General features: G+C 37.6%; 1 protein-coding gene across 9 annotated transcripts in view; it reads left to right on the forward strand.

Annotated features, from left to right (window-relative positions):
* ACYP2 (acylphosphatase 2) overlaps positions 1–26,449 on the forward strand; it is a 218,367-nt gene that overhangs the window by 55,455 nt on the left and 136,463 nt on the right. For 3 of the 9 annotated variants that reach the window (XR_012498965.1, XR_012498964.1, XR_012498966.1), the window contains 3 exons: positions 15,657–15,791; positions 16,632–16,692; positions 21,712–21,780. Coding sequence is in view for 2 of the 9 variants with exons in the window: in XM_074341149.1 (XP_074197250.1) it covers positions 15,765–15,791; positions 16,632–16,692 (88 nt within the window). In the remaining 7 variants the exon portion in view is untranslated. Of the gene's footprint in view, positions 1–15,656; positions 15,792–16,631; positions 16,693–21,711; positions 21,781–26,449 lie in introns of those variants that run through there. The other 6 variants (XR_012498967.1, XR_012498962.1, XR_012498963.1 and 3 more) reach the window with 3 other exon arrangements.

Consider the following 26,449-nt stretch of genomic DNA (forward strand, 5'->3'; position numbering starts at 1 on the left):
TACAAAAGAGGGAGCATTTGGCCTGAAAGAACTCTGGCCAGTAAAACAAACACGATCCACTAGTGACAGTAATGTCTGAGGGATGCTGACTCTGTTTCCCGAAGGTTGGCATGAGTTCTTTTGACCTGGAAAAGAGCTGAGCCTTGAAGGACTCCCTTGATAAGGCTTAGGGGCTTCTCTCAATGTGTCTTACTAGCCCTCAACATTACCTTGACTCTGACCAGCCAGGTCGTGGATTACTCCCATCTTCCTCCGATGGATTACTCTGTAACTGACCTTGCACACCAGCCATCTCTGTTCAGCCTTCAGATCATTTCTTCTGTGACATTGGAAGTCAGTACTTTTAGATGCTGACTCCAGATAAACTTCTACAGAAAAAGCAAATCTGGTTCCACTTTTACTTCAGGTGCAGGATATCATTAGCACATTTTCCATATAAATAGGGACTGTTGGGTACCATATGCTATTCACCATATGTTATTCATCATATGGCACTATGCCCATTTCAAGGCATATTTTAATAAAGCAAAAAGTTTTAAAGTGAAATACTTGCTGTGCATTGTGATTTAAACTTTCTGGTTATCATGAAGCCTGAGTTTAGTTAGCTCTCTACATCTATGCCATAGAATGAGCTGTCAGTAAATCACCTAGAAAAATTATCTGAGCAGGAGAAACTTTGGGCAAAATAAAAGTAAATTATTAGCATTTTAACTCATTCTGGGCAGGTCTTCAGAGATTTTTGTGATTACAGGCCATTTTACTAGGTGGACAAAGAAGAAACTGGGAAAGAGCCTGGCTGAGAAGGAAGAAGGGAGGCATGATTTCCCTATTCTAGTTATTAAAGACTCAAGAATTAGACTGTTTTCCATATTTAAGATACTTTCAATACATCCCATATTGAAGATTCTTTAACTCAAGAAGTATTTATTGAGGCCCTTTTGTGTGTTATGTACCCTGCTAGTTCCTAAGGAAACGGTGGTAAGAAAAGACAGACACAATCCCTGACCTCAAGGAATTTAAAATTATCATTAATATGTATTAATTATATTAATAATTATTTATTAATGATAATTTAAAAACCACTTATGATTATAGTTACAAATAGAGATAAGTACTGTTAAGGACTTTGCATGATATCAAATCATTATATTGTACACTTGAAATTAATAAAATGTTATATGTCAATTATACCTCAATGAATAAAAAAATTTTAAGTACTGTCAAGGAAAAGAACCTAAAACAAAGAACACTGACTAGCCTGGATTTTTTCTAGTAGCCCTTCCAGATCCACGCTTCATCTTTCTTGACCCTACTCTGTGTTCCAGGAAGTTGCCTTGGTGGCCTCCATCAGTAAGCAGCTTGTCCCTCTGGCCTTGGTTTGGGTTTGGCCATAAGCGGCGTCAGCAGGAAGTTAGAGAGTGGGAGCAGGGTGAAATCAGGCTATTAACTCCCCCTCCCTGAAGGTATAGATTGACTTATTTTCTTTGTTGGAGGCCCCAGCTATTCTCTCTGGGTTCCAGGAACCCCCCCCCCCCCGCCCCACTTCCCTTACCCCTGTTAGTGAAGGATGGTTAGGGCTTCCTACTGTTGCTAGCCGAGGATGCTTCATTACAGCTGGCTGGCTTCCTTTAACAGGGTCCACCTCTTTGTAAATGGTCCTCTCATTGAACTTACGCGTGAATGTGCTATCCTCTTTCTAACAGTACCTGGACCTCTATACTAGCCAGCCTGGACCAGAGTGAGGTGGGGCTACTGATAAATAAAGGGGCATTCTAGGTAGAGAGGTGAGCCATATGGGGGAAATGTTTGAAAGAAGGACAGAGTAGCTGGTGCAGAGAGAGACAGGGTGAGATGATGCTGGTGGGGGAGACAAAGACAAATCATAGGTCATAGGCTGTAGTGGATGTTATTCTTTCCTTTCCTTTTCTTTCTCTTTATTTTGGCTGCTCAGCATTTGAAACTCCTTCTTGTGTTTGGGAAATTCACCATTTTAATAGTGTCAGTGGTAGGTGGGTCAACCTCCTGGTATAGAAGCTCAGCTCAGGATGGCTGGGTGTGGTCACATGACCCAGCCTCAGCCAATCAAATGCACCCACCCAATATTTGGATCAAGAGCCAAATGCAAAACAGTGGAGAATTCTCGTCTCCTCAGGGTAGGTGTGGCTGTGGCTCCAGCAATAGTTTCTTGGATATTGGCAGTGCAACCTGTGGCATCTGTTTCCTCAGCTTGGCCCCCAGCCTTCTTGGTGGCTCACATCCTTTTTATGAATTTCCTTCTTGCCTGAATGGGTCAGAGTCAATTTCCTCCTACCTGCAATATTCTTTTAATAAATTTCTTTGCTCCTTAAGTCAACTAGAGTCAATTTACATGGCTGGTAACTAAGAACACTGATAAGCAAAGTACACTATGATAACTAAGAACATTATGCTTTAATGACCACAGTAAATGATTTGACTGTTATCATAGAAACAGAGGAAAGCTATTGAAGGCTTTTAAGTAGTAGGAATGGAGCAGTGGCAGTGACAGGATCAAATTTGAATTTTGGGGAAATCTGTCAGACTGCATCAAAGATGGTTTAGATTAAATATAGGGAGACCAAAAATTGGGTGCTGTTGGCTTAGACTAAGAGGGGTTGCAGTGGAGAAAAAGAGAAGTCCATGGGTGTAAGGGTAATTTAGCAAGTGAATTTGCTGTGATTGGTTGTAGGGGAGGTTAAGGAAAGGGAGGCATCAAGGTTAGTCCTTATTTTCTGCTTCCTGAAGTGGTGTTGATTGACTGCATGAGTTCAACTACTTTGTTTAAAGCCTTGATTGCTACCCAGGACTTGATGGCTGATCAAAGAGATTTTTCCATCCTTTTATGCTTTATATACATGCATAAACTTGTTGGAGTTGGATGCCAAATTGCACACAAATTGTCTTCAGATTCAGACTCTGAATTCAGACCATGTTTCAGTGCTTGGCTATCACTAATGAGGAGAAACAGTCAGTCTGAGTCACACTGTGAAGTAGTAGTCTGTGCTGAGGATTCATCTGCAACACTCAAGTCAACACATCCTTTAACTCTTATGAGTAGGAGGCAGACCGTTTTAGAGAAGCCAGAATTGGGCTGCCATCTGTTGTTCATGGGCTTTCCTTCTTATGCATAACTGGTGAATAAAACATTTAATAGGGGGTAGCTGGAGAGGGATATGCAGCGTCTCCATTCATGAGAAAACTCTAAATTTTGTTTTCTGTTTGAGGACATTGTTTAAATGTCCTTCTGGGCTTGTTTATGCATCCTCAGTTGAATGAATTATTGCCTTAAGTCCACTATAATCAGCACGTACACCATGACCTAACATCCGGAAATTGTGAAGCTAATATTTGTTGCTTACTGGTATTCACAGCCTCCTCAATGTTAGCCAAGCCATGTTTAGTACCTCTTCCAAACTTGACTTATTTACAACTTTCCCAAACCAAAAGCATAAAATTTCCATTTATTGTGTGCTTATTTTGTACCATTGACTCAGCAAACCACTAATAAATACGTATTTATACACCCTCATGCACACCATATATTTATTTAACTCTCACTCTAACCATGTGAAATAGCTATTATTGACCACATTTTACACATGAGGGAATTGAGGTCCACATTTTGAAATTCTAGTTTGAACCCAGATATGTGTTACCAGGCCCATGCCAAACCACTGGGCCACAAGATCATCTGACTTATCATTTGTTCCTTTCCTTTATTCTGTGTTCCCTCAACTGATATCAATCCTGAATTTTTTTATATTGTTTTGAGATTGAAGATATCATGTGGTGTGTGTAATGCATTCTAACAGAGATAAAAGCATAGACAAATTAATGAATAAGTAAGGTGAGAAGATATATACAACCCAAGTTCATCTCAGTGTTACTTAAAATAGCCAAAATATGAAAGCAACCTAAGTACCCATCAGTTGATGAATGGATGAAGATGTGGTACACACACACACACACACACACACACACACACACACACACACACACACACACACACTGGAATATTACTCAGCCATAAAAAAGAATGAAACCTTGCCATTTGTAACAATGTGGATGGAGCTAGAGGGTACTATGCTGAGTGAAATAAGTCAGACAGAGAAAGCCAAATACGATATGATTTCAGTTAAATGTGGAATCTAAAAACAAAAACAAATGAACAAATGTTACTAAACAGAAACAAAGTCATAGATACAGAGAAGAAACAAGCAATTGCCAGAGGGGAGGGGGTTAAGAGTAGGAGCAAAATAGATGAGGGAGATAATGAAGTACAGTTATAAAATAAATGAGTCATGGATATGAAATGTACAGTGTGGGAAATATAATCAATAATTATGTAATATTTTTGTACAGTGACAGAAAACTAGACTTATCATGGTGATCATTTTGAAATGTTTGAAATGTATAGAAATAGTGAATCACTATGTTATGTGCCAGGAACTAACATAGTGTTGTAGGTCAGTTATACTTCAAAATAAACAAATAAACAAACACCTAGGAAAAGAGATCAGATTTGTGGTTATCAGAGGCAGAAGGGGGAACTGAATGAAGGTAGTCAGAAGGTACAAACTTTCAGTTGTAAGATAAATAAGTACTAGGGATGTAACACACAACATGCTAGGGTATACTTGACACTGCTGTGTGTTATATACAAACATTTTTTAAGAGATTAAATCCTAAGAGGTCTTATCAGAAGAAAAAATTTTTCCTATTTCTTTAATTTTGTATCTATATGAGATGATGGATGTTCACTAAACTTACTGTGATAATCATTTCATGATGTATATAGGTCAGATCATTATGCTGTATACCTTAAACATACACAGTGCTGTATGTCATATCTCAATAAAACTGGAAGAAGGGGAAAAGTAAGTAGGGTGAGTAGTTAAAGAAGTAGTTAAAGAAATTGAACATTTAAGTGGTTAAAAGAAGTCCTCAGGATCTCTGATCAATCCAAAAAAGTTAGTGGAGAGAAGCAGAATATGTTAGGGTGAGAAATAGAATCAGAAGTTTAAAAAAAAAAAATCAGACAAGATCCACTACAATAAAAGGAAAACAATGGACCTGGAGTCAAAAGACAGGGTTTGAGTCCCAGCTTTGAATCCTAGGTTTACTACCAGTTGTGTGAACTTGACTTCACAGAGCTTCTGTCTCCTTGGATGGTAACACCTCTGTTACCCAACATTTGTGAGAATTAAATGTTACTCGTTTCTGAAATTATTTTTTAAAAAAACATAAAGCTTCATGTAAATAAAGATATTATTGTTAACTTACTTGAAGCCCTAGAGACTGAATTTCTGGAAGTTAAGTCTAGGTCAAATGATGTTCATGTTCCTATAAGTAAAGCAACATTACTAACAGCAGTACCAACCATTGTGGCATTTTTATACTTGTTCACTTTTCACATTTTATTTTCTTCTTACAACAGCACTGTGAGGCATTGAAGTTGTCTAAAATTTATAGAACAAGAAGCTGAAAGAGGAAGTTCTCCAGTGTCAGAGAGAAAATTAGAAATAAAATTAGGATTTAATTCTACCTTACACGGTACTTCCCCCCTTTTACTTACTTACTACCTTTGCTTAACACCATTTATGGAAAAAAATGTTAACTTAAGCATCTGTGATTAAATTTAGCAGATAATGTTGAAAGATGAGACTAAGAGAATATATTTAGAGAAAGAGCCTACTTAACATGAATTGTTATCTGCTAGGAAAAAAGTTGGGTTTGAGGTATTCCTAGAGCTCAGTCTAGCAAATTATTCATCACTAAGGGGGAAAATCTGTGATAACTGTAGTTAAAATTCTTTTTCAAACATCTCAACTTTGAATTTATATCTGAAAGTGATTTATTTTTTTCCTACGCAAGATGTCCCATACTTACTGATATGTCCATGCAATGGAGTAGCAAACCCTCAGGGGAAAGTGAAACTTCACAAAACAACAGATAGTTATCAGTTCAGCAACTCTTTATAGTTAACATTTAAGTTGTTTACCTTTTCCAAATGGAGGCTGTAGGCACGAATTGTTTTATTATTAGCCTAAGTGCTTTGGTGATCTTAAGCATGAAGTATTTTTAGCTCTGTTTGTATAAACCATAGGATTTAAGTGAAACATTGAGGAAAGGAGAATAAACGCGCATTGTTCAGTATGACATTTCATTTTAAAGGTCTATTTTGGCTTGGAAGTTGTCCATTGAATGTGTCACTGATAAGCCAGCTTAGCTTATTCTTACACTCTAACTGATATTTCTATGTGGAGGGACACTGATTCCTTTAACAATCTTCGGCCTTTCTCTGCTCCTTTAGTCACTTCATTCCTGGAAAGGAGGGCTGTCTTATCCTTTTGTTGAATTTGAGAGAGGAACTGGGTTGCATAGTCCTGTCCATTTGTAGAATACACTCTTCTGTATGTCTTCCTAGCTTACAAAGCACCTCTTCAAAACTTCCTTGCTTCCAGGAGTGAGTTGCAAACAGCAGGATGCTCACCTCCTGCCAAAGGTGGAGGTGAGCCAGTTTGGGCAAATGAGGTCTCCTCTCTCTGGAATTGAATAGAGTCAGTCTGGCCATAATACATATGTAAACACAGGAGTTTGAGCATGGCCATTGCTTTACTGTGTGAAAATTAATAAAAGGGAAACCTCACTAACATGGAGTCAGATGGCCAGAAGGGGGAGCTCTTATTCATGTACCATTTGACATCAATACAGATCCCAACAGGAATAGATGTACTTTGCATCTCCAGTAGAAAGCGACCCTACTTTACTACTGCCAGCTAGAGGAAGAAAGAATTCTCCTTGCCTGGCAACAGCTCAGCCAGTGAGAGACTGTCACAACTCAGCCAATGAAAAGCCACTATACTTCGAACTTCCAGTTTCCTCCAATGGACTTTTTGTCTGTAACAGCCCCTCCGAAATTTCCCTTCTCCTCTGAAAAAGAGTTTCCCCTCTGCTGTTTTACCAGACTCGCATGTGGTTCAACATAGTTGTATGTCTTGAATTGCAATTCTTTGCTACTCCCAAATAAATCCATTTTGCTGGTGAAATAACTGGCTGCTTTATTGGTATTGGTTAACAGTTCCTATGTGGATGGTGAAGAGAAAGCTATTCTGTAGGAAAAGGAGGATAAACTAGGTCCAAAGAAAAGAATGCCCAGTTCTGATAGCTTCTTAGTTCTTACTTCCAATTCTTTTCTGGGGCCTGGTTGAATTCCTCATGTTGGGTTCTATGAGATGTCTATATCTTTGTAATAAATCCTCTTTTTGCTTTTGCTAAAAGTAAAGATTTTCTGTTACAGGTACCCAAAGTATCTTAATAAATACATTATTTAGTTGTGGTTAATAAAATAAATTATCTTACACAGGCTGTTTGAGAAAGAGGCTCTATATATGTTTATTGATACAGCCATTTTAGATGGTATAATTACATTTTATTTTAAATATCCTCATTTAGCTTAATTTATGAAACATTGTAACATGTAAAGAGAGCATTAAATATGGCCATGTGGATGGGACATCTTTAGGCAAACCTGGCCAGTTTTAGTAAGTAGGAATATATTTCTAACTAAAGAGAGTTTTGTTACTGTTTATTTTGTAAAAGAAAATAATTGAGTTGTTGAGAACAATTAACCAAATATTGATAGATGGCACTCACTGGGGATCAGGAGTAATCTGTTCAACCTTGTCAGGAATATCCGTAAAATACTTAAATTATGTGATATTTAATAGTGGCTTTTCTTATTAGCTACAGAATTATGCAAAATGACAATTCTTATTGAGTCTCTAATATAATTTATTTTATGTTATAAACAAATAGGTGAACTTGTCTGTTCATTCATTAACGTGAGTTGTATTTGTCCAGGGAATACAGGGATCATGAAGATGTAGTCCCTGCTCTAGAGCCACACAGAGATTCAGAAATTGCAAATCATCTCAGTTCTGACTTGGGATTCTATTTGGCTGTATTTGCTTTTGCCAGCCTATAGAATCCCTGATAGTAAATGGTCAGTATTAAAATATGCCCAGTGACAGTAATCAGAGGCATGACGTATTAATATGACCAAACCAGAAAAATAATGTGATTCAGTTTTGTCATGTATGGAGATAATTTGCCTGATATCTTCCACCTCCATTTTCCCTAGACTTGCATAAACATCTCCCACTGTCCAAATGAAGCAAAATATGGAGTGATTGGAAAGATTCATGTATTGCCACCTACCATATTTAGAAGGCAATAAGGGTGACCAGGTGATGAATATGCAGGTGGGCCAGTACAGTTTTTTTTTTTTGAGGTATATTTGATTTATAATTTATTAATTTCAGATGTACAACATAGTGATACAAAAAATTTATAAATTATATACCATTTAGAGTTATTATAAAATATCAGCTGTATTTTTATATTTTAATATCCCTGTGCTGTGCATTTTATCCTTGCAGCTTATTTATTTTATGCATAGTAGTTTGTACCTCTTAATTCCCTATCTCATCTTGCCCCTCCCCCCTTCCCTCTCTCCAGTGGTTACTGCTAGTTTGTTTTCTAAATCTTTGAGTTTGTTTCTGTTTTGTTATATTAATTTGCTTGCTTTATTTTTGAGATTCCACATATAAGTAATAATGTACAGCATTTGTCTTTCACTAAACATAATACCCTCCAGGTCTAATCATGCTGCAAATGGCAAAATTTCATTCTTCTTTATGGCTGAGTAGTAGTCCATGCATGTATATACCACATCTTTTTATCCATTCATCTGTTGATGGACACTTAGTTTGCTTCCAAATCTTGGCTATGGTAAATAATGCTGCTGTGAACATTGGGGTGCATGCACCTTTTCAAATTAGTGTTTTTATTGTCTTTAATACCCAGGAGTGGAATCATTGGATCATATGGTAGTTCTATTTTTAAGTTTTTGAGGAACCACCATACTGCTTTCTATAGTGGTTGCACCAATTTACATTCCCATGAACAGTTTACAAGGGTTCCCTTTTCTCAACATCCTGGCTAACATTTGTTATTCGTGGTCTTTTAATGATAGCTATTCTGACAGGAGTGTGGTGACATCTCATTGTGGTCTTGATTTGCATTTCTCTGATGATTAGCAATGCTGAGCATCTTTTCATGTGCCTGTTGGCCACTGTATGTCTTCTTTGGAAAAATGTCTATTCAGGCTTTCTGTTCATTTCTTAATTTGGATTTTTTTTTTGAGATTGAGTTCTATGAGTTGTTTATATAGTTTGGATATGTTTTCTCCCATTCAGTAGGTTTTCTTTTTGTGTTGTTGATGGTTTCCTTTGGTCTGCAAAGGGTTTTAAATTTAATTAGGTTTCATTTGTTTATTTTTGCTTTTGTTTCCTTCACCTTACAAGACAGATCCAAAAATGTATTGCTGTAATTTATGTCACTGAGTGTTTTACCTATGTTTTCTTCTAGGAATTTGATGATTTCCAGTATTATATTTAGGATTTTATTTCCTTTTGAGTTTATGTTTGTATATAGTCTGAGAAAATGTGATAATTTCATTGTTTTACATGTAGTTGTCCAGTTTTCCAGCACTGTTATTGAAGAGACTGTCTTTTCCCCACTGTATATTTTTGCCAACTTTGTCATAGATTAATTGACCATTAGTTAGTGTTTTGGTTTATTTCTACATTCTCTATTTTGTTCCCTTGATCTGTATGTCTGTTTTTGTGCTAGTACTACATTGTTTTGATTACTATAACTTTGTAGTATACCTAAAGTCAGGGAACGTAGAAGAACAGAGCCTCCAGCTCTGTTGTTTTGTTTTGCCTATTCTGGGTCTTTTGTGTTTCCATACAAATCAAAAATTTTTTTGTTCTAGTTCTGTGGATAATGCCATTGGTATTTTGATAAGAATTGCATTGCATCTGCAGATTTCCTGGGATAGAATGGTCATATTAACAATATAAACTCTTTCAATCCAGGAATAGGCTATATCTTTCCATCTGTTTTTGTCATCAATGTCTGATAGTTTTCTGGGTACAAGTCTCTTACCTCCTTGGTAAATTTATTCTTAGGTATTTTATTCTTTTTGAAGTGATTGTAGATGGCACTGTTTCCTTAATTTTTCTTTCTGATAGTTCATTGTTAGTGTATAGAAATATGCCAGATTTATGTATCTTAATTTTATATCCTGCAACTTTACCAAATTCATTGATGAGCTTTACTAGTTTTTCGTGAAATCTTCAGGATTTTTCTTGTTTTTTGTTTTTTAAATTTTATGTTTTTATTAAAAAAATTTTTTTGTTAATGGAAGTACTGAGAATTGAACCCAGGACCTCATGCCTGCTAACCATGTGCTCTACCACTGAGTTATCCCTCCCACCCCGCCATTTTCTATGTATAGTGTTATGTGATCTGCAAATAGTGACAGTTTTACTTCTCGCTTTTCAATTTGGATTCCTTTTATTTCTTTTTTATTGTCTGATTGCTGTGGCTAAGACTTCCAGTACTATGTTGAATAAAAGCAGTATGTGGGCATTCTTGTCTTGTTCCAGATGTTAGAGGAAGTACTTTCAGCTTTCATGCCTGAGTATGATGATAGCTCTGGGCTTACCATGTATGGCCATTATTATGTTGAGGTATGTTCCCTCTATACCCACTTTGTGGAGAGTTTTCATCATGAATGAATGTTGAATTTAGTCAAAAACTTTTTAATGCATCTATTGAGATGATCCTGTGATTTTTATTCTTCAGTTTGTTAATGTGATGTGTCACATTGATTGGTTTACAGATACTGGACCATCCTTCCATCTCTGGGATAAATCCCATTTGATCATGTTGTATGATTCTTTTAATGTATTGTTGAATTTGGTTTGCTAATACTTTGTTGAGGATTCTTGCACCTATGTTTATCAGTGATATTGATCTGTAGTTTTCTTATTTGTGATATCTTTGCCCGGCTTTTGTATCAGGGTGACACATAAAAACCTCACAAAGGCCTGTTTTTCCCAGTTTTTCATTGGTCCCAGAGACTGGATAACTTTAGGAAATGGCATTGTTAATTTGCCTAAAAAGCAGTTCTAGATATAGCTTGCTGTGCAGAGTGAAAGTACAATGGGCAATGCATGCCTGACAGGCTAATTAGGCTATTAATAGAGTTAATAAGGGGGTGATAAAAATAATTCCTAATAATAAAATGACACAGTATCTACCTCTAGAAGTCTCCTTTTCCCTAAACTTTTTATGCAACTAAAGGTTTTAAAATGTCATTCATGTTGACATTTCTTTTTATTAACATTTATATTTTGTGAGTTCCTTGTAAGAGATAGTGTGAGTTTTGCATTTTAAAAAGAGTTTTGATTTTAGATTTAACATTGCGTCTTCAACATTCACTAGGGCCCAGAAATGAAAATGTTCCCATCTGGAAAATTATACCTTTGAACACAAGTTAAGCTCTTATCTTTTTTTTGTACAAAGGCTGCTTAGTTTTTTATATGTAAAATATTAAACCTGGTAGAGAGCCTATGTAAATGCAAGGAAAGAGTTCTGGAGGAGGTATAGCAAAGTGATAATAATGGGGAGATGAAAAGGTAACTGGGATTGAGAAAATGGGGGAAGTATAAGAGAGACTTCAAATTCATCTGTATTATATTAAAAATTGACATGAAGAATATATGCAGTTATCAGTTATATAATTAGCAATGAAAAATAATTTATCTGGTCTGATTCCCTTATTTTGCAGATTGCGGAGTGAAGGCTTAGAAGTTGAGAGGCTCAAGGAAGGTTGCACTGCTTGTTAGTGGTAGGGATAGGACTAGAAGCCAGGTCTCCTGTCACTCAGTCCTATGCTCTAAATATTCTACCTCACCAGTAATGTATGAAAAAGCTAAAAAATGGCTTTTTTGCATACAGATATACCTTGGAGATATTGTGGGTTTTGTTCCAGACCACAGCAATAAAGCAAATATCACAATAAAGCAAGTCACACAAATTTTTATATTTTCCAATGCATATAAGTTATATTTATACTGTATTGTAGTATATTAAGTGTGCTATAGCATTAAGTCTAAAAAAATACATTATACATACATTAATTGAAAATTTCTTTATTGCTTTGAAATGTTATCATCTGAGCCTTCAGCCTGTCACAGTAGTAACATCAAAGATCACTGACCTCAGATCACCATAGCAAATAAAATAATAATGACTAAGTTTAAAATATTGCAAGAATTACCAAAATGGGACAGAGAGACATGGAGTGAGCACATGCCATTGGAAAAATAGTGGCAATAGACTTACTTGGTGCAGGGTTGCCACAAGCCTTCAATTTGTTTTAAAAAAAACACACATTATCTGCAAAGTACAGTAAAGCAAAGCACAGTAAAATGAGGTATGCCTGTATGTTGAAGATAGAAAATAGTAACTCATCAAGAAGTTTAGTAGATTTTTATGTAGAAACTCAATAGGAAGATTTAAGTTTAATTTATTTTTCAGAGCCAGCAAAAAGACCAGATTGTATTGGAGAGGGGACTTTTAAGAACTCATGGGGCTGGAGATGGGTGGGAGAAAAAGAGGGTGCAGCAGGCTTCTGGCTAGCCTGAAGGGGAGGTGGTGTACAGACTAGGATCCCTTACAAATGACTGAGTATGGCTTCCATGGAGTGTAAATAAGTGAGGAAGTAGACTGTAAGATAGCACTTAGCAGCTGCCTACACTGAATCTTGGAAGTTGTCTTAGTAATTTCACCTCTGTGAGCATGAAGACTTAACTGTTTCTCTAAACTATTTCTATTTAACTCTAAACCTAAACCTGGGTTTTCAGGGTCTTCTAGATAAGTGTTATTTGGAAATAAAATAGTATTTGAGGACACATACAGACTGAAAGTGAAAGGATGGAAAGAGATGTTCCACGCAAATGGAAACCAAAGTAAAGTTGGGGTAGCTATGCTTACATCAGACAAAATAGACTTAAAAACAAAGACTGTAATAAGAAAAAAGAGCATTACATAATCATAAAGGGGTCAGTGCAATAGGAGGATATATCATTTATAAACATTTTTTACCCAATATAGAAGCACCTAAATATAATAAAGTGAATATTAACAGACCTAAAGGTAGAAATAGACAGGAATACAATAATAGTAGGGGACTTTAAAGCTCTACTTACGTCAATAGCTAGAACATCTAGACAGAATGCCCATAAAGAAACATTGGCCTTAAACTTTTTTTTTTTTTTTTTTTGGCTCAACATCTTACCTCTAACTCTGTGCCTGGCATATAATGGGTGCCCCATAAATATTTGTGCAATGAATGATTCCAAAGGCTCAATGCAAAGCTAGTGATGGAGATTAAACAATTCTTAGTGTATAGAGTGTGCTTGCTGGAGGTGGGGAAATACTTACCAACAAGGGCAAAACCAACCAGTACAAGGAAGAGAGGCAGAGGAGGTGGCAATTACACAGAGAAATGGCTTGTGAAGGTGAACTGAGTGTCAGAGTGTCCAGCAAAATGGTCCTGCAAGGCAAGCAGCCCTTCAAGGAGCCTAGAAAGTATAGAACAGAGGAATAATCTGAATAGGGATTGGTCCATGTTCTGAGTAAACTAAGGCTCAGAAAGGTTGTGACTTGCCCAGAGCATCAAGTAAATTAGTAGAAACCATCTTCTAGCTCCTGGACTCATGTACTTTCCATTGTACCACTTCACCTTCTTTAGAGACTGAGACAAAGTCATGAAATGCCAGACTGGGTCTGTGTTCTACACACCCCATCTCTGCTTACTGAAGTAGTAACTGTTGTGCTTTCTGTCTCATCTCTGACACAAGGAAGTGTGTTGACCTACAAGAGAACTGAGTACTGAGACTAACACAGTAGTCAAGTGCATACTTGTACCTGCTTCCTGTTTATCACCTACATTGGAAATAATCACTGAAACAAACCCTGGCTGAAAGTGAAAGTTCAAGTATATACTTTAGGTCAATGCCAATCATCTACCTTTTCAGTAAGAAGTAATAGCTTCCTTAAAATAGTACATTACATATATGTGTGTTTTTTTCACACCCCCCCCACACAAGTATACATATTTTTATGTATATATATGTGTGTATGTGTGTGTATACATATGTACAAATTTTAAAAAATTGAAGTATAGCTGATTTACAATGTTGTGTTAGTTTCTGGTGTACAGCATAGTGACATATATATAGTTTAAAACTCCTGTAGCCTTATTATCATCTGTCCAACTCAGAAGTTATTCTTATACCATTTTAGATCTCGTCTACCACCATCTTGAACTTTTTTTTAGCTATTTAAACATTTTATCATTTTAATTTTTTATTTGTCTAAGACATTTTGAAGAGCTCTTTTTTTTTTTTTTTAATGGAAGTACTGGGAATTGAACCCAAGACCTCATGCATGCTAAGCATGCTCTCTACCACTGAGCTATACCCACACCCCTCCGAAGAGCTTCTAAACTCATGATGTCACAAACTGCATTTTCTTCCACTCCATAAGTAGGCAGTAGGCATGTGTTGTTTGTTTATTGAAAGTGGAAACTTGGAAGTGGAAACTTGAAGGTGGAATTTATCGCAGTTTCTAAATTCATTTTGTAGTAGTATTACAATCAAATATCCCAAACCCAAGTTTAAAAACAATTTTTATACTATTTTAAATGTTACTTTCCATTTACAGTTATTACAAAATATTGGCTGTGTTGTTGTACAATACAAATGCAAAATTAAGTACAAATGTGAATATTTAATTAGAATGAGAAAAGAAATCATACCAACTATGAATTTTGAAAAGCTGGCAAATGTCACAATTATTCCCAAATATAAAACAACACCGTTTTTGTTTTATTACCTGCTCAGTGCATCTCTGTGATACTTTTTCCTTCTACTTTTTGGGATCCACTTTCCTTGATACCTTCTTCATGAGACCATGTGCTCTTCATAAGATAACAGCATTAGGGAGATTTTTGTAATCTCAGAGAGAATCCAGTGTTTCCTTTTCCATGGTTGATCAGAATTTGTTCTGTTTTGTTTTGATAACGTGAAAACATTTATCTTGGTTTTATACTATATTTGTAATGACATGCAAATTGTGCAGTTTGTCAAATTTGGAAAACCCTCTATCACATTTTTTACATGATTTATAAGATGCCACTGTGTGATCTGAGGCGGCCTCTCTGTGCTCACTGGTGCTTGGCTGCTATCCGCTGAGGCAGCAGGGATGATGAGGCCACGTCTGTCTCATCTCTAAGGAAGCTTGCTTGGGCTTCTTCATAGGGCAGTCATAGTTCCAAGAGCCATTAAGAGAGAGCAAGTCCTAATATATAAACACTTTTCAAGTCTCTGCTTGTTTCACAGATGGGACCACAAGAGCCAGTTTTCAGTCAGAATACATGATTTGCAGACATATATAACTCTTTTCTAGCAAAAGTACTTTCTTATTAAGATAGGATGCTTGCCCCTCCAAAAATCAAGTTTTAAACCTAACGTTCTACATGATTATGGCCCTTCATGTCTTTAAGTTTGCTTTGTAGAGTTTGCAACCTGAATCTAGACAAAATTCTCTGGGACTGACAAACCTTTGGTAAATGAGTTACAGGTTAACATTTCTCATCTTGTAGGCAAAATTCCAGTTCATAAGTAGGCCTGATAATTAATCACTGTCTTCTGCAGGAAATTACGGAGGGAACTAGAGACTTGCGTGCTGTGTTGTCAAGGCAACAGCTGCCCATGTCTTCCCAGCAACAGGATCTGTTCCTACGGTTACCGAAATGAACGCAAATGTTAGTCTGCCGCCACAAGCCAGGGGTCAGTTTGCGAATGATGTCTTTTTTGAAGACTAATCGATAAGTACATTATCTTCCCAGAGACTGCAGCAGCTGCAAGCCAGGTGGAGCTGACGCATTGTCTTCCTTTCCCATTATTTTTGAAGCTCTGATGGCAGCACACCTGTCTTTCTTTGTTCAGTTACATTTATTTGTGGGCCGTAAAGATTTTAAATCCCACTGCTGACCCAGAATGCTTGACTGGCACAAGTCCCAGTGGGTTGTTACTTTCAAGAGAAACCAAAGCCCTAAGTTTACAGAGAACAGCCAGTGGTAGGGGGGTCAGTGGTAAACAGGGTGGTAGGAGGATGAAAGGAACCAGACACGTGTCATGAGAATGACTTCCTACACAAGCATACCAGGAGAGTCTGGCCTGATGTGAAGAAGCTGACATGAGGCTCCAGGGTCCTGCTGATGACTGTAGGACCCCAACCCTCACAAAAAGGGTCTGGACGGAATATGTTAGACACTCTCATAGATCCTGGGCAAAAACACTAAAAAAAAAAAAAAAAAAGTCAAACACGAAAGACAAATTCTACTTTCTAGGTAAAAGGTGGACCTGGTGAATAAGTCTCCCCTACTGCAAAAAATATGAGAATGGCTTCTATGCCAGCATCCTTAAAAGCCTGAAGAATATATCCATTTAAAGACTATCTGTCCAAGGATTAGATCCAAGCCTTAGTATCTGCTTTATCTCTTTGACTTATAAATAGTACAGATTTGATTTTCTTCTTATGGATTTGCTGCAAGTACAAATAACAATCACAATTATTTAAGCGAGAAGTTTAATTACTCTTAACCATTTAATTGTGTTACTTCCTAGGAAAGAAATACTACAAGAATCAGCAAAAATGGGCTCCAGCTTCCAGGGGCTGCATCACACGGTGAGTTCCAGGCCTTGTGCTGCCCTCTTCCTGCCATCCGTGTCCAATCAGAATGTGGAAGGGCCTTGGAGGGTGGTACTCAGAGAATCCCTCACTGGGAAAATTTAGATATAGAATGTGTGTTAGATGACACTATTAAATTTATGTCAGTTTTCTTAGACATTGTGATTATGTAGGTGAATGTTCTTAGATGAAGCATGTGGAATATTTAGAGGTAAAATTTTCTGATATGTGCAACTTACTTTCAAAAAACATAAATGGAGAGAGAGATAGGTGGGGGACAGGTGAAACTAGCAAATGCAGCAAAAGTTAACAATGACTTGACCTCAGTGAAGAATGTGTGGGTATCAGTTGTACCATTCTTTGCATTTTTGGAAGGTTTGAAAATTTTCAAAACAAATGTTGGGAAAAAATATAAAAGAATATGTAGTTCTTAATCTCTGGTGACTAGAAGTTTCTTTGTATTACTTCTATATTTTCTGTGGAATGGAAGACTTACACTCATAAATGCCTCTACACCAGGCATCCATCGGCTCACTGGTCTCATAAGTGGACATGGGAGGTGGTGGTTAAGCACAAAGTATTATCTAAAACATATGGTATTTAGGAGATTAATATTTTTCTCTTTGCCATATTTTGCTGCATCATTAATTATCACTTTGGTCTAAGAACCAGATCTGTCTCCCTGGTTTCAAAGAGCAACTTGTTACAGCAAAAGCAGTAAATGCCATCATAGGAGTTTCTGATAGGAGAGACAGTTAGAGTGTGTGTGTGTGTGCGCGCGCACGTGCATGTCCACACACAAATGGAGGCACATTGCTGGACGTTATATGCTAGACAATCATATATTAATGTTTTCTAACAAATGTATTGCTATTGAATGAAAATCTAGAAACAATTATTTTCTCAGAAGCAGGATTGGTACACACTACATTATGTAAGGTACAAGAAGGGATGGCCAATTAGAGTTCTGGGAGCCAATGGGAATCTTCAATGAAAATGAAGCATTTAAAAATAATAGTATTAATTCATGGGAAAGTCTAACTTAACAAAACACACTTGTAGAAAAGAAAGTTACAGTTACCAGGGAGAAAGGGGGTGAGAAGGGATAAATTGGGAGTTCGAGATTTGTAGACACTAACTACTATACATAAAATAAACAATAAGTTTATACTGTATAGCACAGGAAACTATATTCAATATCTTGTAGTAATCTATAATGAAAAAGAATCTGAAAAGGAATATACATATGTGCATGTAACTGAAACATTATGCTATACACCAGAAATTGACACAACATTATAAACTGAGTATACTTCAAATAAAAAAAAATAGCGAAGCAATTACAAAAACAAGAAAACTGAGGCTCAGGAGACCTAAATTTATAAAATGCATATGGCTAGTAAAGGGCAGAACTATGAAAAAACCCCAAAACACGCTTTTACACATTTCAAGACACACATACTATGTTTTTGTTCTGGAAGGTGGGTAATTAGGTTATTTATTTATTTATTTATTTATTTATTTATTTATTTATTTATTTATTTAATTTATAATGCAGGTACTGGGGATTGAACCCAGGATCTTGTGCATGCTAAGCACACACTCTACCACTGAGCTATATCCTCCCCTCACAGACACACATTACTTTGGAAATCAAAATATACCTCTGTTATTCTCCAGTGCTAAATATGCCTAATCTTATTGGCATTAACATGCTAATTTCATTCTTTAATACTTTTCTTTCTGCTATTTTCTCCCGCTTCATTATTGCCCATGACTTTTCCTTTAAACCTGTTATCTAACCACAATAAACACACCCATTTGGAAAACAGAGGAATGAGAGAAACAGAGCAATAACTGGTTCCAGAGCAGTTCTGAAATCCTGCTGGGGAAGGGACTCAGGCTGATGTAGCAGCCATGATCTTGAATGTTACCACTCAGTGTATAAGAGGAAAATGAAAACTGTGGAAGTTCTGTTGTCAATAAACTATTCTCTGGCTTAAAACTGAAAAGAAAAATGGATGGGTAAATAGGTGGATAAAAGGATAGACAGATGGATGGATAGGCAGCAGGATATTAAAACTAATGTTCCAACAAGGACACCAAGATAAAATAAATATGAAATTCCAGAGACAGATTCTCATATGTAGAATTTACAAAGGAAAATGTATAAAGAATATAACATGTAGTAATTGTAAACAGCTAAAAACTTGTTTAAAAACTGAGCTTATCTCTTTCCCTTCTGCCATCCTGAGACTTCTCTACAACTTCTGCATCACTCCTAGGGGCATCATTTGTTACTCTGTTTGCTTCCTTCTCTCATTCAACAATTATTTATTGAGTGCCTACCATATTTCAGCCACTGTGCTGAACTCTGGGTAAGTAAGTAGTGGATAAGGAAGCCCTCACTGAAAGAAGATGATTCTTTCTCCAGTGTTCATTCAGTCTGCCTGCTTTGTTTTGTTTTAATTTTTCCTTTCCCTGAAACAGATTTGCAGCCATTGGTTCATTGCCCAGGGAGAACATTTAGAATTAGGCAATGAACATAACATCTTTGCAGTCATCTTGAGGTCAGGCAAGAGAATATGGGTCAGCACACATCAGTCTACACTATTGAGAAACAGTGCAAAGTATACACTCAGCTGCTGATGGTGAGTCAGATGCATCATGCCCAGGACAACATTTGTATATTTCATTCATTCATTCATTCATTCGACATTTTTGGATTATCTACTGTTTATAGGAACTGTGAAGGTAATACAATACACTGGGGTCACAGCTGAATATAATACAAAACCACTGCAATTTTTAAAACATATTTCAGTTAATTGTATATGTAAGGCAAATAAGTGAACATAATGTGTTAAGTGTCTTAATAAATGTATGGAAGAATTGCACTGTGACCTTGGGGCAAGAAGCACCCAATCCTACCTGTCAGGAATGGTCATGGGTGGAGTGAAGTAAGTCTCTAAAGAGAAGTAGAGTCTGCCAGGAGATACGTGGGACAAGGGGAAGAGGGGGCAAAGGCATGAAGGAGTGAAAGGAGCCTGTCACCTCTGGGCAGCTGCAAGAGAAAAGCAGGTGCAAAGGGGAATGGAAGCGGGGTGTGTGGAGATGTAGGAAGTGGCCAGGTTCTGAAAAGCCTAGACATTAAAAAAGTTTTAAGCAGTGAAATGCTATACCTTTTTAACAACGTGGTGTGATGTGGGTGGGAGGAGTATGGGGGAGATTGGAGAAAGGAAGAACAGTTGGGAGGTTTTCATAACAGCCCAGGTGAGAAATGACGGGCCCCCAAACAATGACAGCGACTGTAGGGAGGAGAGTGACGGTGAATTTAGAAGCTTTTTAGGAGGTAGAATTGGTAGAACTTGGTAGATACAGAGGGTGAGGGAGGTAGACAACCCAAAGAGGAACCTGGTCTCCAGCACGGGAGCTGGATAGATGAAAGCGGAATAAAGAAAAAAATCGGTTCAGTTCGGAAGACGTTGAACTTGCTGTGCTAGGGGACAGTGGGTTAAAACTGTCTTATAGGCACTTGTTAGAATGTGAGACGTGAAGGAGAGAAGGGGAGGGGAAGGAACCACATCTGGGCAGGAATAAAGGATGCTGCTCATCAGGAGAGGATAAGAATTCAGCTTCACGGTGGGGCAGAGAAGAGCACGTTTGGCACCCAGCTTATCCAACAAAGCATCTCTTCTTTCTCCCCTGCCCAGTTTTGGTGGTAGGAGGACCATGTAGCCAACCTAACCTGGGGAAGGCTTGATGACCATAGACTCAGATGCCTCAGAATGAAAATGACGGTTCCTCCACCCCAACCCCAGCCAAGGCCAGCAGATGTGCTAGCTGAGGGTGAGGGGAATCTGAAACTGGTAGTAGAGGGAAATAGTGAGTCTCAGATGTGGTTTTGACAGCACCTGCAGAGGCTGTAATTTGGTTCACCAACGATCTTGTAAGATTCTCCAAACAAAGGAACCAACCAGAACTCTGCGGGAGTTAATTCCAAATAGGGTGAATTTACTGCAAGAAGTACATGGAGCGGAGCAATGCAGAGGGTGGGCTGTAGTGGATGCCATGTTGCTCTGCGCAGAGTCCCACTCCAGGACTGAGACATTCACTCTCCACTTGTCAGAAGTATTGGCTGCTGACAACTTGCCTCTGAGGCCTTTTTCTGGGATTGGTCTCAGCTGAGGAGAGGTACCTTAGCTAATTTTATGTTCCTCATCTTGCATCAAATGACTGGTTGATGGTGGGGTATAAAGGCCCAGCCCCCTTGTCTCAATTCATGACAACTATAAGGAGCTTTCCCAGGCCCAGAGCTCCTGGGATGGGCTGATGCTTCTGTCACAACTGCAGAGCAGGTCAGCTCCTCCCACAGCTCAATCCTGCTGCCTTCACTCCTCCAGGGTTGTCCCCAAAGCTCCTGGTTACAAATCTCTGTCTCAGAGTCAGTGTTCTGGGGAACCTAACCTAAAACATTAAGGCAATTCAAATGGCTAAGCCCTCCCCTTTTACGGGAGACAGTCAGCAGATAATATCTAAAGGTGGTAAGATGGATGCATGGAGGCGTACGTGTACTATCTAGAGTTAAAACAGACAACCGCCAGAAGAACTAAAAATAGAAATGATGAAAATGTATTGTTCTTATAAAGTAACTGGGGAATGACCAGGTGGGACTGGTTTTTCCTCCTAAGATTTTCTGAACTACCTAATTTAATATCATATGCAAATAGTACTTGATTCAAATCTAATTTTAACATAGAAAAAGAGTTTTAGACATTGCTTTTTTAAATTCTTTTTTTTTCTTTGTAACGGAGGTACTGGGATTGAACCCAGGACCTCATGCACACTAAGCATGCCCTCTACCACTGAGCTATACATCCCCAACAAAAAGACTCTTAGAAATGACTATGTATGGAGAGGTCTTGGAAGTAATGTTTGCATTCAGAGGATGTGACCTAGAGTTCAAACGCTGTCTCTATGTTTGGCTAGTCTGGTGAAGGTCACTTATTCTTTCAGAGCCCTGGTTTTCTCATCTGAGAAGTGGAAATAATAATGATACTGAAATAAAGACCACTCAAGAATATCGTAAGTATAAATAAAATAATGAAAGTGAAAATGTTTAGTAAAGCTATGAAGAGCCATAATATATGGGAGAATAAAATGCTTGTTAGAGTTACTAGTGATGTACAAAAAAACACAAAAAAAGCAATTAATTCTGGCTGTGGATGAAGACTTTACCTCATGAAAGCTGATCACTTGAAGCTGTCCTGAAGAATAAAGGGGCATTTTGATAAGCAGAGTAGGAGGAGTGAGAAGGAGGGAGATTTTATTTTATTTTTTTAAGGTAATCTTTTTCAGTTCTTTTTATCAACGTAATCTATGGGTATAATTAAAAAACAAAAGTTGAGAAGGATTTATAATCTCCTTCACCTTTTTTTCAAGTCTTTATTCAAATGTTACATTTTTCAGTGAGCCCTTCCTGATCACTGTAACCCTGGCCCCAGTCCTGATCCATCTTACCCTGCTTTATTCTTTCCTCATGGCAGTAATCCACTTGCAACATATCAAAACTTATTTATTATGTCTATGATTTATTGTCTCTTTCTCCTGGGTGGCATGTAGGCTCCACTAGAAGAGGCATTTTGATCTGTTCTGTGCATAGCTCAAAAGGGCCTAAACAGTGCCTCACACATTGTAGGGACTCAATAAATATTCATTGAATAAATGAAAAATATGAAACAATTCTGCTGATATCACTGTTCCCCAAGCCCCATCCCGCTCCTCAGAGACACCTGCTTTTTTGAAAAATAAAAATGAAACCAAAACAATCTCTTATTTTTGAAAGTTTCAAATATACATAAAAGCAGAGAGAATAGTACAGTGAGCCCCATGAACCAGCTATTACAATTGGCAACATTTGACCAGTCTTGTTTCTCTATCCCCCTATATTTTGAGGGCATGAGGGTATAAAGTGTTTTAAAAGCACACATCATGTTATTTTACCTAGAAATACTTTACTATGCTTCTAACTACAAAAGATATTTTAAAATCTGACCTATGTGCCATTATCATATCTAACAAAGTTATAATTTCTTATATCATCATCTTGTATCCAGCTCCAAATCAAATTTTTCTGATTGTTTCAAAATTGTTCTAATAAGGATCCAAATGAAGTCTCCACGTTGAATTCAATTGTTTTGTCTCCGAAGTGCGATTTATTCTGTGACTCACTTTTCCCTGCCGCCCTGCCATGCCATTGATTTATTAGAGAATCTAGGTCAGTTGCCTCATAGAACATCCCATATTCTGGACTTGAGTGATTGCTTCCTTGTGGTGTCCTTTTAACGTGTTCTCTGGAGGCAGCTACTTTTAGCAGCTGCTGTTTTTAGTTCTTTTTGTGATTACCTTGATATCTCTTAAATGTGTTATTTCCTGATTTAGATGTATGGATGGGTATGAATTTAGCTCACTTGCCCTGCCTCCCTCCTCTGCTATCTCCCTCCCCCAACATAATTTTGTCACTAATCTCGGCTTCCTCCACCAGTCACCTCTTTGATTTCAGGCAATATCCTTGAACCTCCATCTGCTGTTCCTTCGACCAAGAGAGCATCTCTTGTTGAGGACGTTTGTGCTTAGATGGTCCCCTACATCGGCTCTTCTTCCTTTTTACTTCCCAACCACTAGTCAGCTGAACATTTGCTTTTAAAAGTTTTCCAGATGGATAACATTTTCTTTTCTGTAATAACAATTTAGTCTTCTGTGATTTTTCTATGAGTTTATTCTAAAATTGTAAAAAATAATATTTGAACATTTACATTATTGTGGCTTTTCAGATTTAATTCACTGTAGCTTCAGAAAATACCCTTTGGTTTCCTCTTTATAGGGTCAACGTTAGAACCCCTGGGCCAGTCAAAGGAGAATGTCTTGAGTATCACACTGAAACTTTTAACACTCCACCAATTGTATAAAATCATACCACGTTTTAACTTGCTTTGTATTTGATCCATGCCAGGAGTGATATTTGAAACTGTGGTTTGAATTGACCATTCCATCATCATATTATTCATAAGGTACTATGTTTTTGAGCAATGACAGAAGAACGTACCTAGTTAAAAAAAAAAAAGTCCCTTTTAAATGAGAAATGAGGCTGGAACAAACAACTCAAACCACATAATAGAAGGCCTTGAACACTGTGCCAAGAAGTTTGAACTTTGTAGCTCCTAGGAGGCTCTTGAGAGTTTTTAAGGAGTGCAAGTATTTGAACCTAAGCCTTCTTGGAGGGAGTCTGTCAAAGAGGGTGACCCGCCAGGGCAAGGGAATTCCAGAGTTCTTCTGGTTGCCCTAATAGTGCTCACCATGTCAGGGAGCTATGTGGTCAGTGGGTCCCACAGAGCATCCAAAGATCCCACAAATGGCTCCTTGAGAGAGCCAGCATTGGAACCCCTGAAATTCATTCATGGACCCTAGATAAGAAACCCCAATCAGCATTACCATTCTCTGAGACTGCCTATGAGTAATCATTTACTTAACATTTTTAAAAAAAACCTGGTGGATATCTAAATAGATTGCAGTTCCAATTTTTTGCTATAACAAACAATTTTGCAGTGACAATTGTTTTACTTATATTCTTCGCATCCTTGCCCATTTTGGGAGAAATTTATAATTGCAGAACTGCTGGGTAAAATATGTGTAGTTTTTAAATTTCTTTTAAAATTAATAGACTTAATTTCTCTGAGCAGTTTTAGGTCAACAGAAAAATTGAGTGGGAAATGTAGAGAGCTCCCATATACACCTCACCCACACAGTTTCTCTTATTACTAACATCTTACATTGGTGTGGTACTTTGTGGTTACAATAGGTGAATGAATATTGATACATTATTATTAACTAAAGTTCATAGTTTACGTCAGGGGTTCACCCTTTGTATTGTACAGGTCTGTGGGTTTTGACAAATGTATAATGTCATGTTTTCACCATTATAATATCATACAGAATAGTTCCACTGCCCTAAAAACCCCTTGGGTTCTACTTACCCATCCCTTTCTCCCTCCTCCAACTATGTGTAATTTTTAAGGCTTTTCAGGTCTATAGTCAAAATACTATACAAAATGTTTTTATCCAAACACCAACAGTGTGTGAGAATCCCTAATGTGGCACATTATCAATAATACAGGTTATTATTATTTTTGATTTTAGGGAAACTTATGCCTCATTTATAGTAGGACAAATACAAATATTTTGTTAGGGCTCTTTGTTACAATGATGAAGACTTAATCCAAGCTGGTTTAAAGAAAATGTGAGATTTATTTCTTCACTCATCTGGATGTTGGCCTCAGGGTTGACTTGATTTGGAACTCAGTAGATGTCAGAGAATGTGCCATCCTCATTGCTCTTATATTGCACACAGGCTTTTTCTAAGGGGGAGATATTGTTGCAGGCAGCTCTAGGCTTATATCATTTCGGCCCAGAAGGTCTAGAGGAGAGAGAAATCTTTGTTCTCTTTGATTTAATTCTACAATAATCAGAGCTTATTTGATTTCCCTGACAGAAACTCAATTTAAGTTGACTTAAGCAAAACATATGAATATTGTTGGCTCATGTAACTGAAAAGTCCAGGAAAGACTGCTGCTTTCAAGAACAGCTAGCCCCAGGGACTCAGACGATGCCATCAGGACTTGCTCTTTATTTTTTGTTCAGCTCTCTTTGCAGACTTCATCCTCAGGCAAACTTTCTCTGCCTGTTGGCAAAATGGTTCCTGGCAACTCCAGGCTGAAATGACTCAGAAGTCTCATGAGTCTCAAAGGAAGTACAACTGCCCCTTGCTATCTGAGGAGGGTTAGTTCCAGGACCCTCTGCAGATTACCAAAATCGAAGGTGCTCAATCCTTCATATAAAATAGTGTTGTACTGGCATATAACTTATGTACATCCTCCTGTATACTTTAAATCATTCTAGATTACTTATAGTACCTATTAAAATGTAAATGCTACGTGAATGGTTGCCAGTGGGCAGGAAATTCATATTCTGCTTTTTGGAACATTCTGGAATTTTTTCCCTGAATATGTCTGATCCACAGTTGGTTAAGTTCCTGGATGTGAAAGCCAGTTACTGAGGGCCAACTGTACATCATTTTTTACATTCGCAGCAAAGGTTCTAAGGAGGACTCTGGTTGGCTTGGGTTGACTGTTCATCTCTGAGCCAATCACAGTAGCAGAGGGGGATGAGATAATCTGATCAGTTAGGACTGGGTCGTGTGCTGCTCAGGCACAAGGATGGAGGAAGGTATTAGCCCCACAAAACCACAAGGACTCACCGAGGAGGCAGAGGGTTTGTAAAAGAGAAAAGGGGAGAGTGGATGGATGCTGCACCAACCAAAAGAACAGATGTCTAGTACAAGTGTCATCAGCCCTCCTAGAACCACATAGTTGGGATTTGGGGGAAAAATGTTTCATGTCAAAAAAGAGAATCTGTATGATACTATCGTGGTGGCTACATGTCATTATGCATTTGTCAAAATCCATAGAAAGTAGAACATCAAGAGTGAACCCTAATGTAAACTATGGAATTTTGTTCATTATAATGTGTCCATGCTGGTTCATCGATTATACCAAATCTGCCACACTGATGAGGGATGTTGCAGGTAGGGGACTATATATGTGTGGGTGGGAACTCTGTATTTTCTGCTCAACTCTGCTGTAAACCTGAAACTGCTCTTAAAAAAATTAAGTCTATTTTTAAAAAAAAGAACAAGATA

The sequence above is a fragment of the Camelus bactrianus genome, chromosome 15 (assembly GCF_048773025.1).
Source record: "Camelus bactrianus isolate YW-2024 breed Bactrian camel chromosome 15, ASM4877302v1, whole genome shotgun sequence".
Taxonomy (NCBI): domain Eukaryota; kingdom Metazoa; phylum Chordata; class Mammalia; order Artiodactyla; family Camelidae; genus Camelus; species Camelus bactrianus.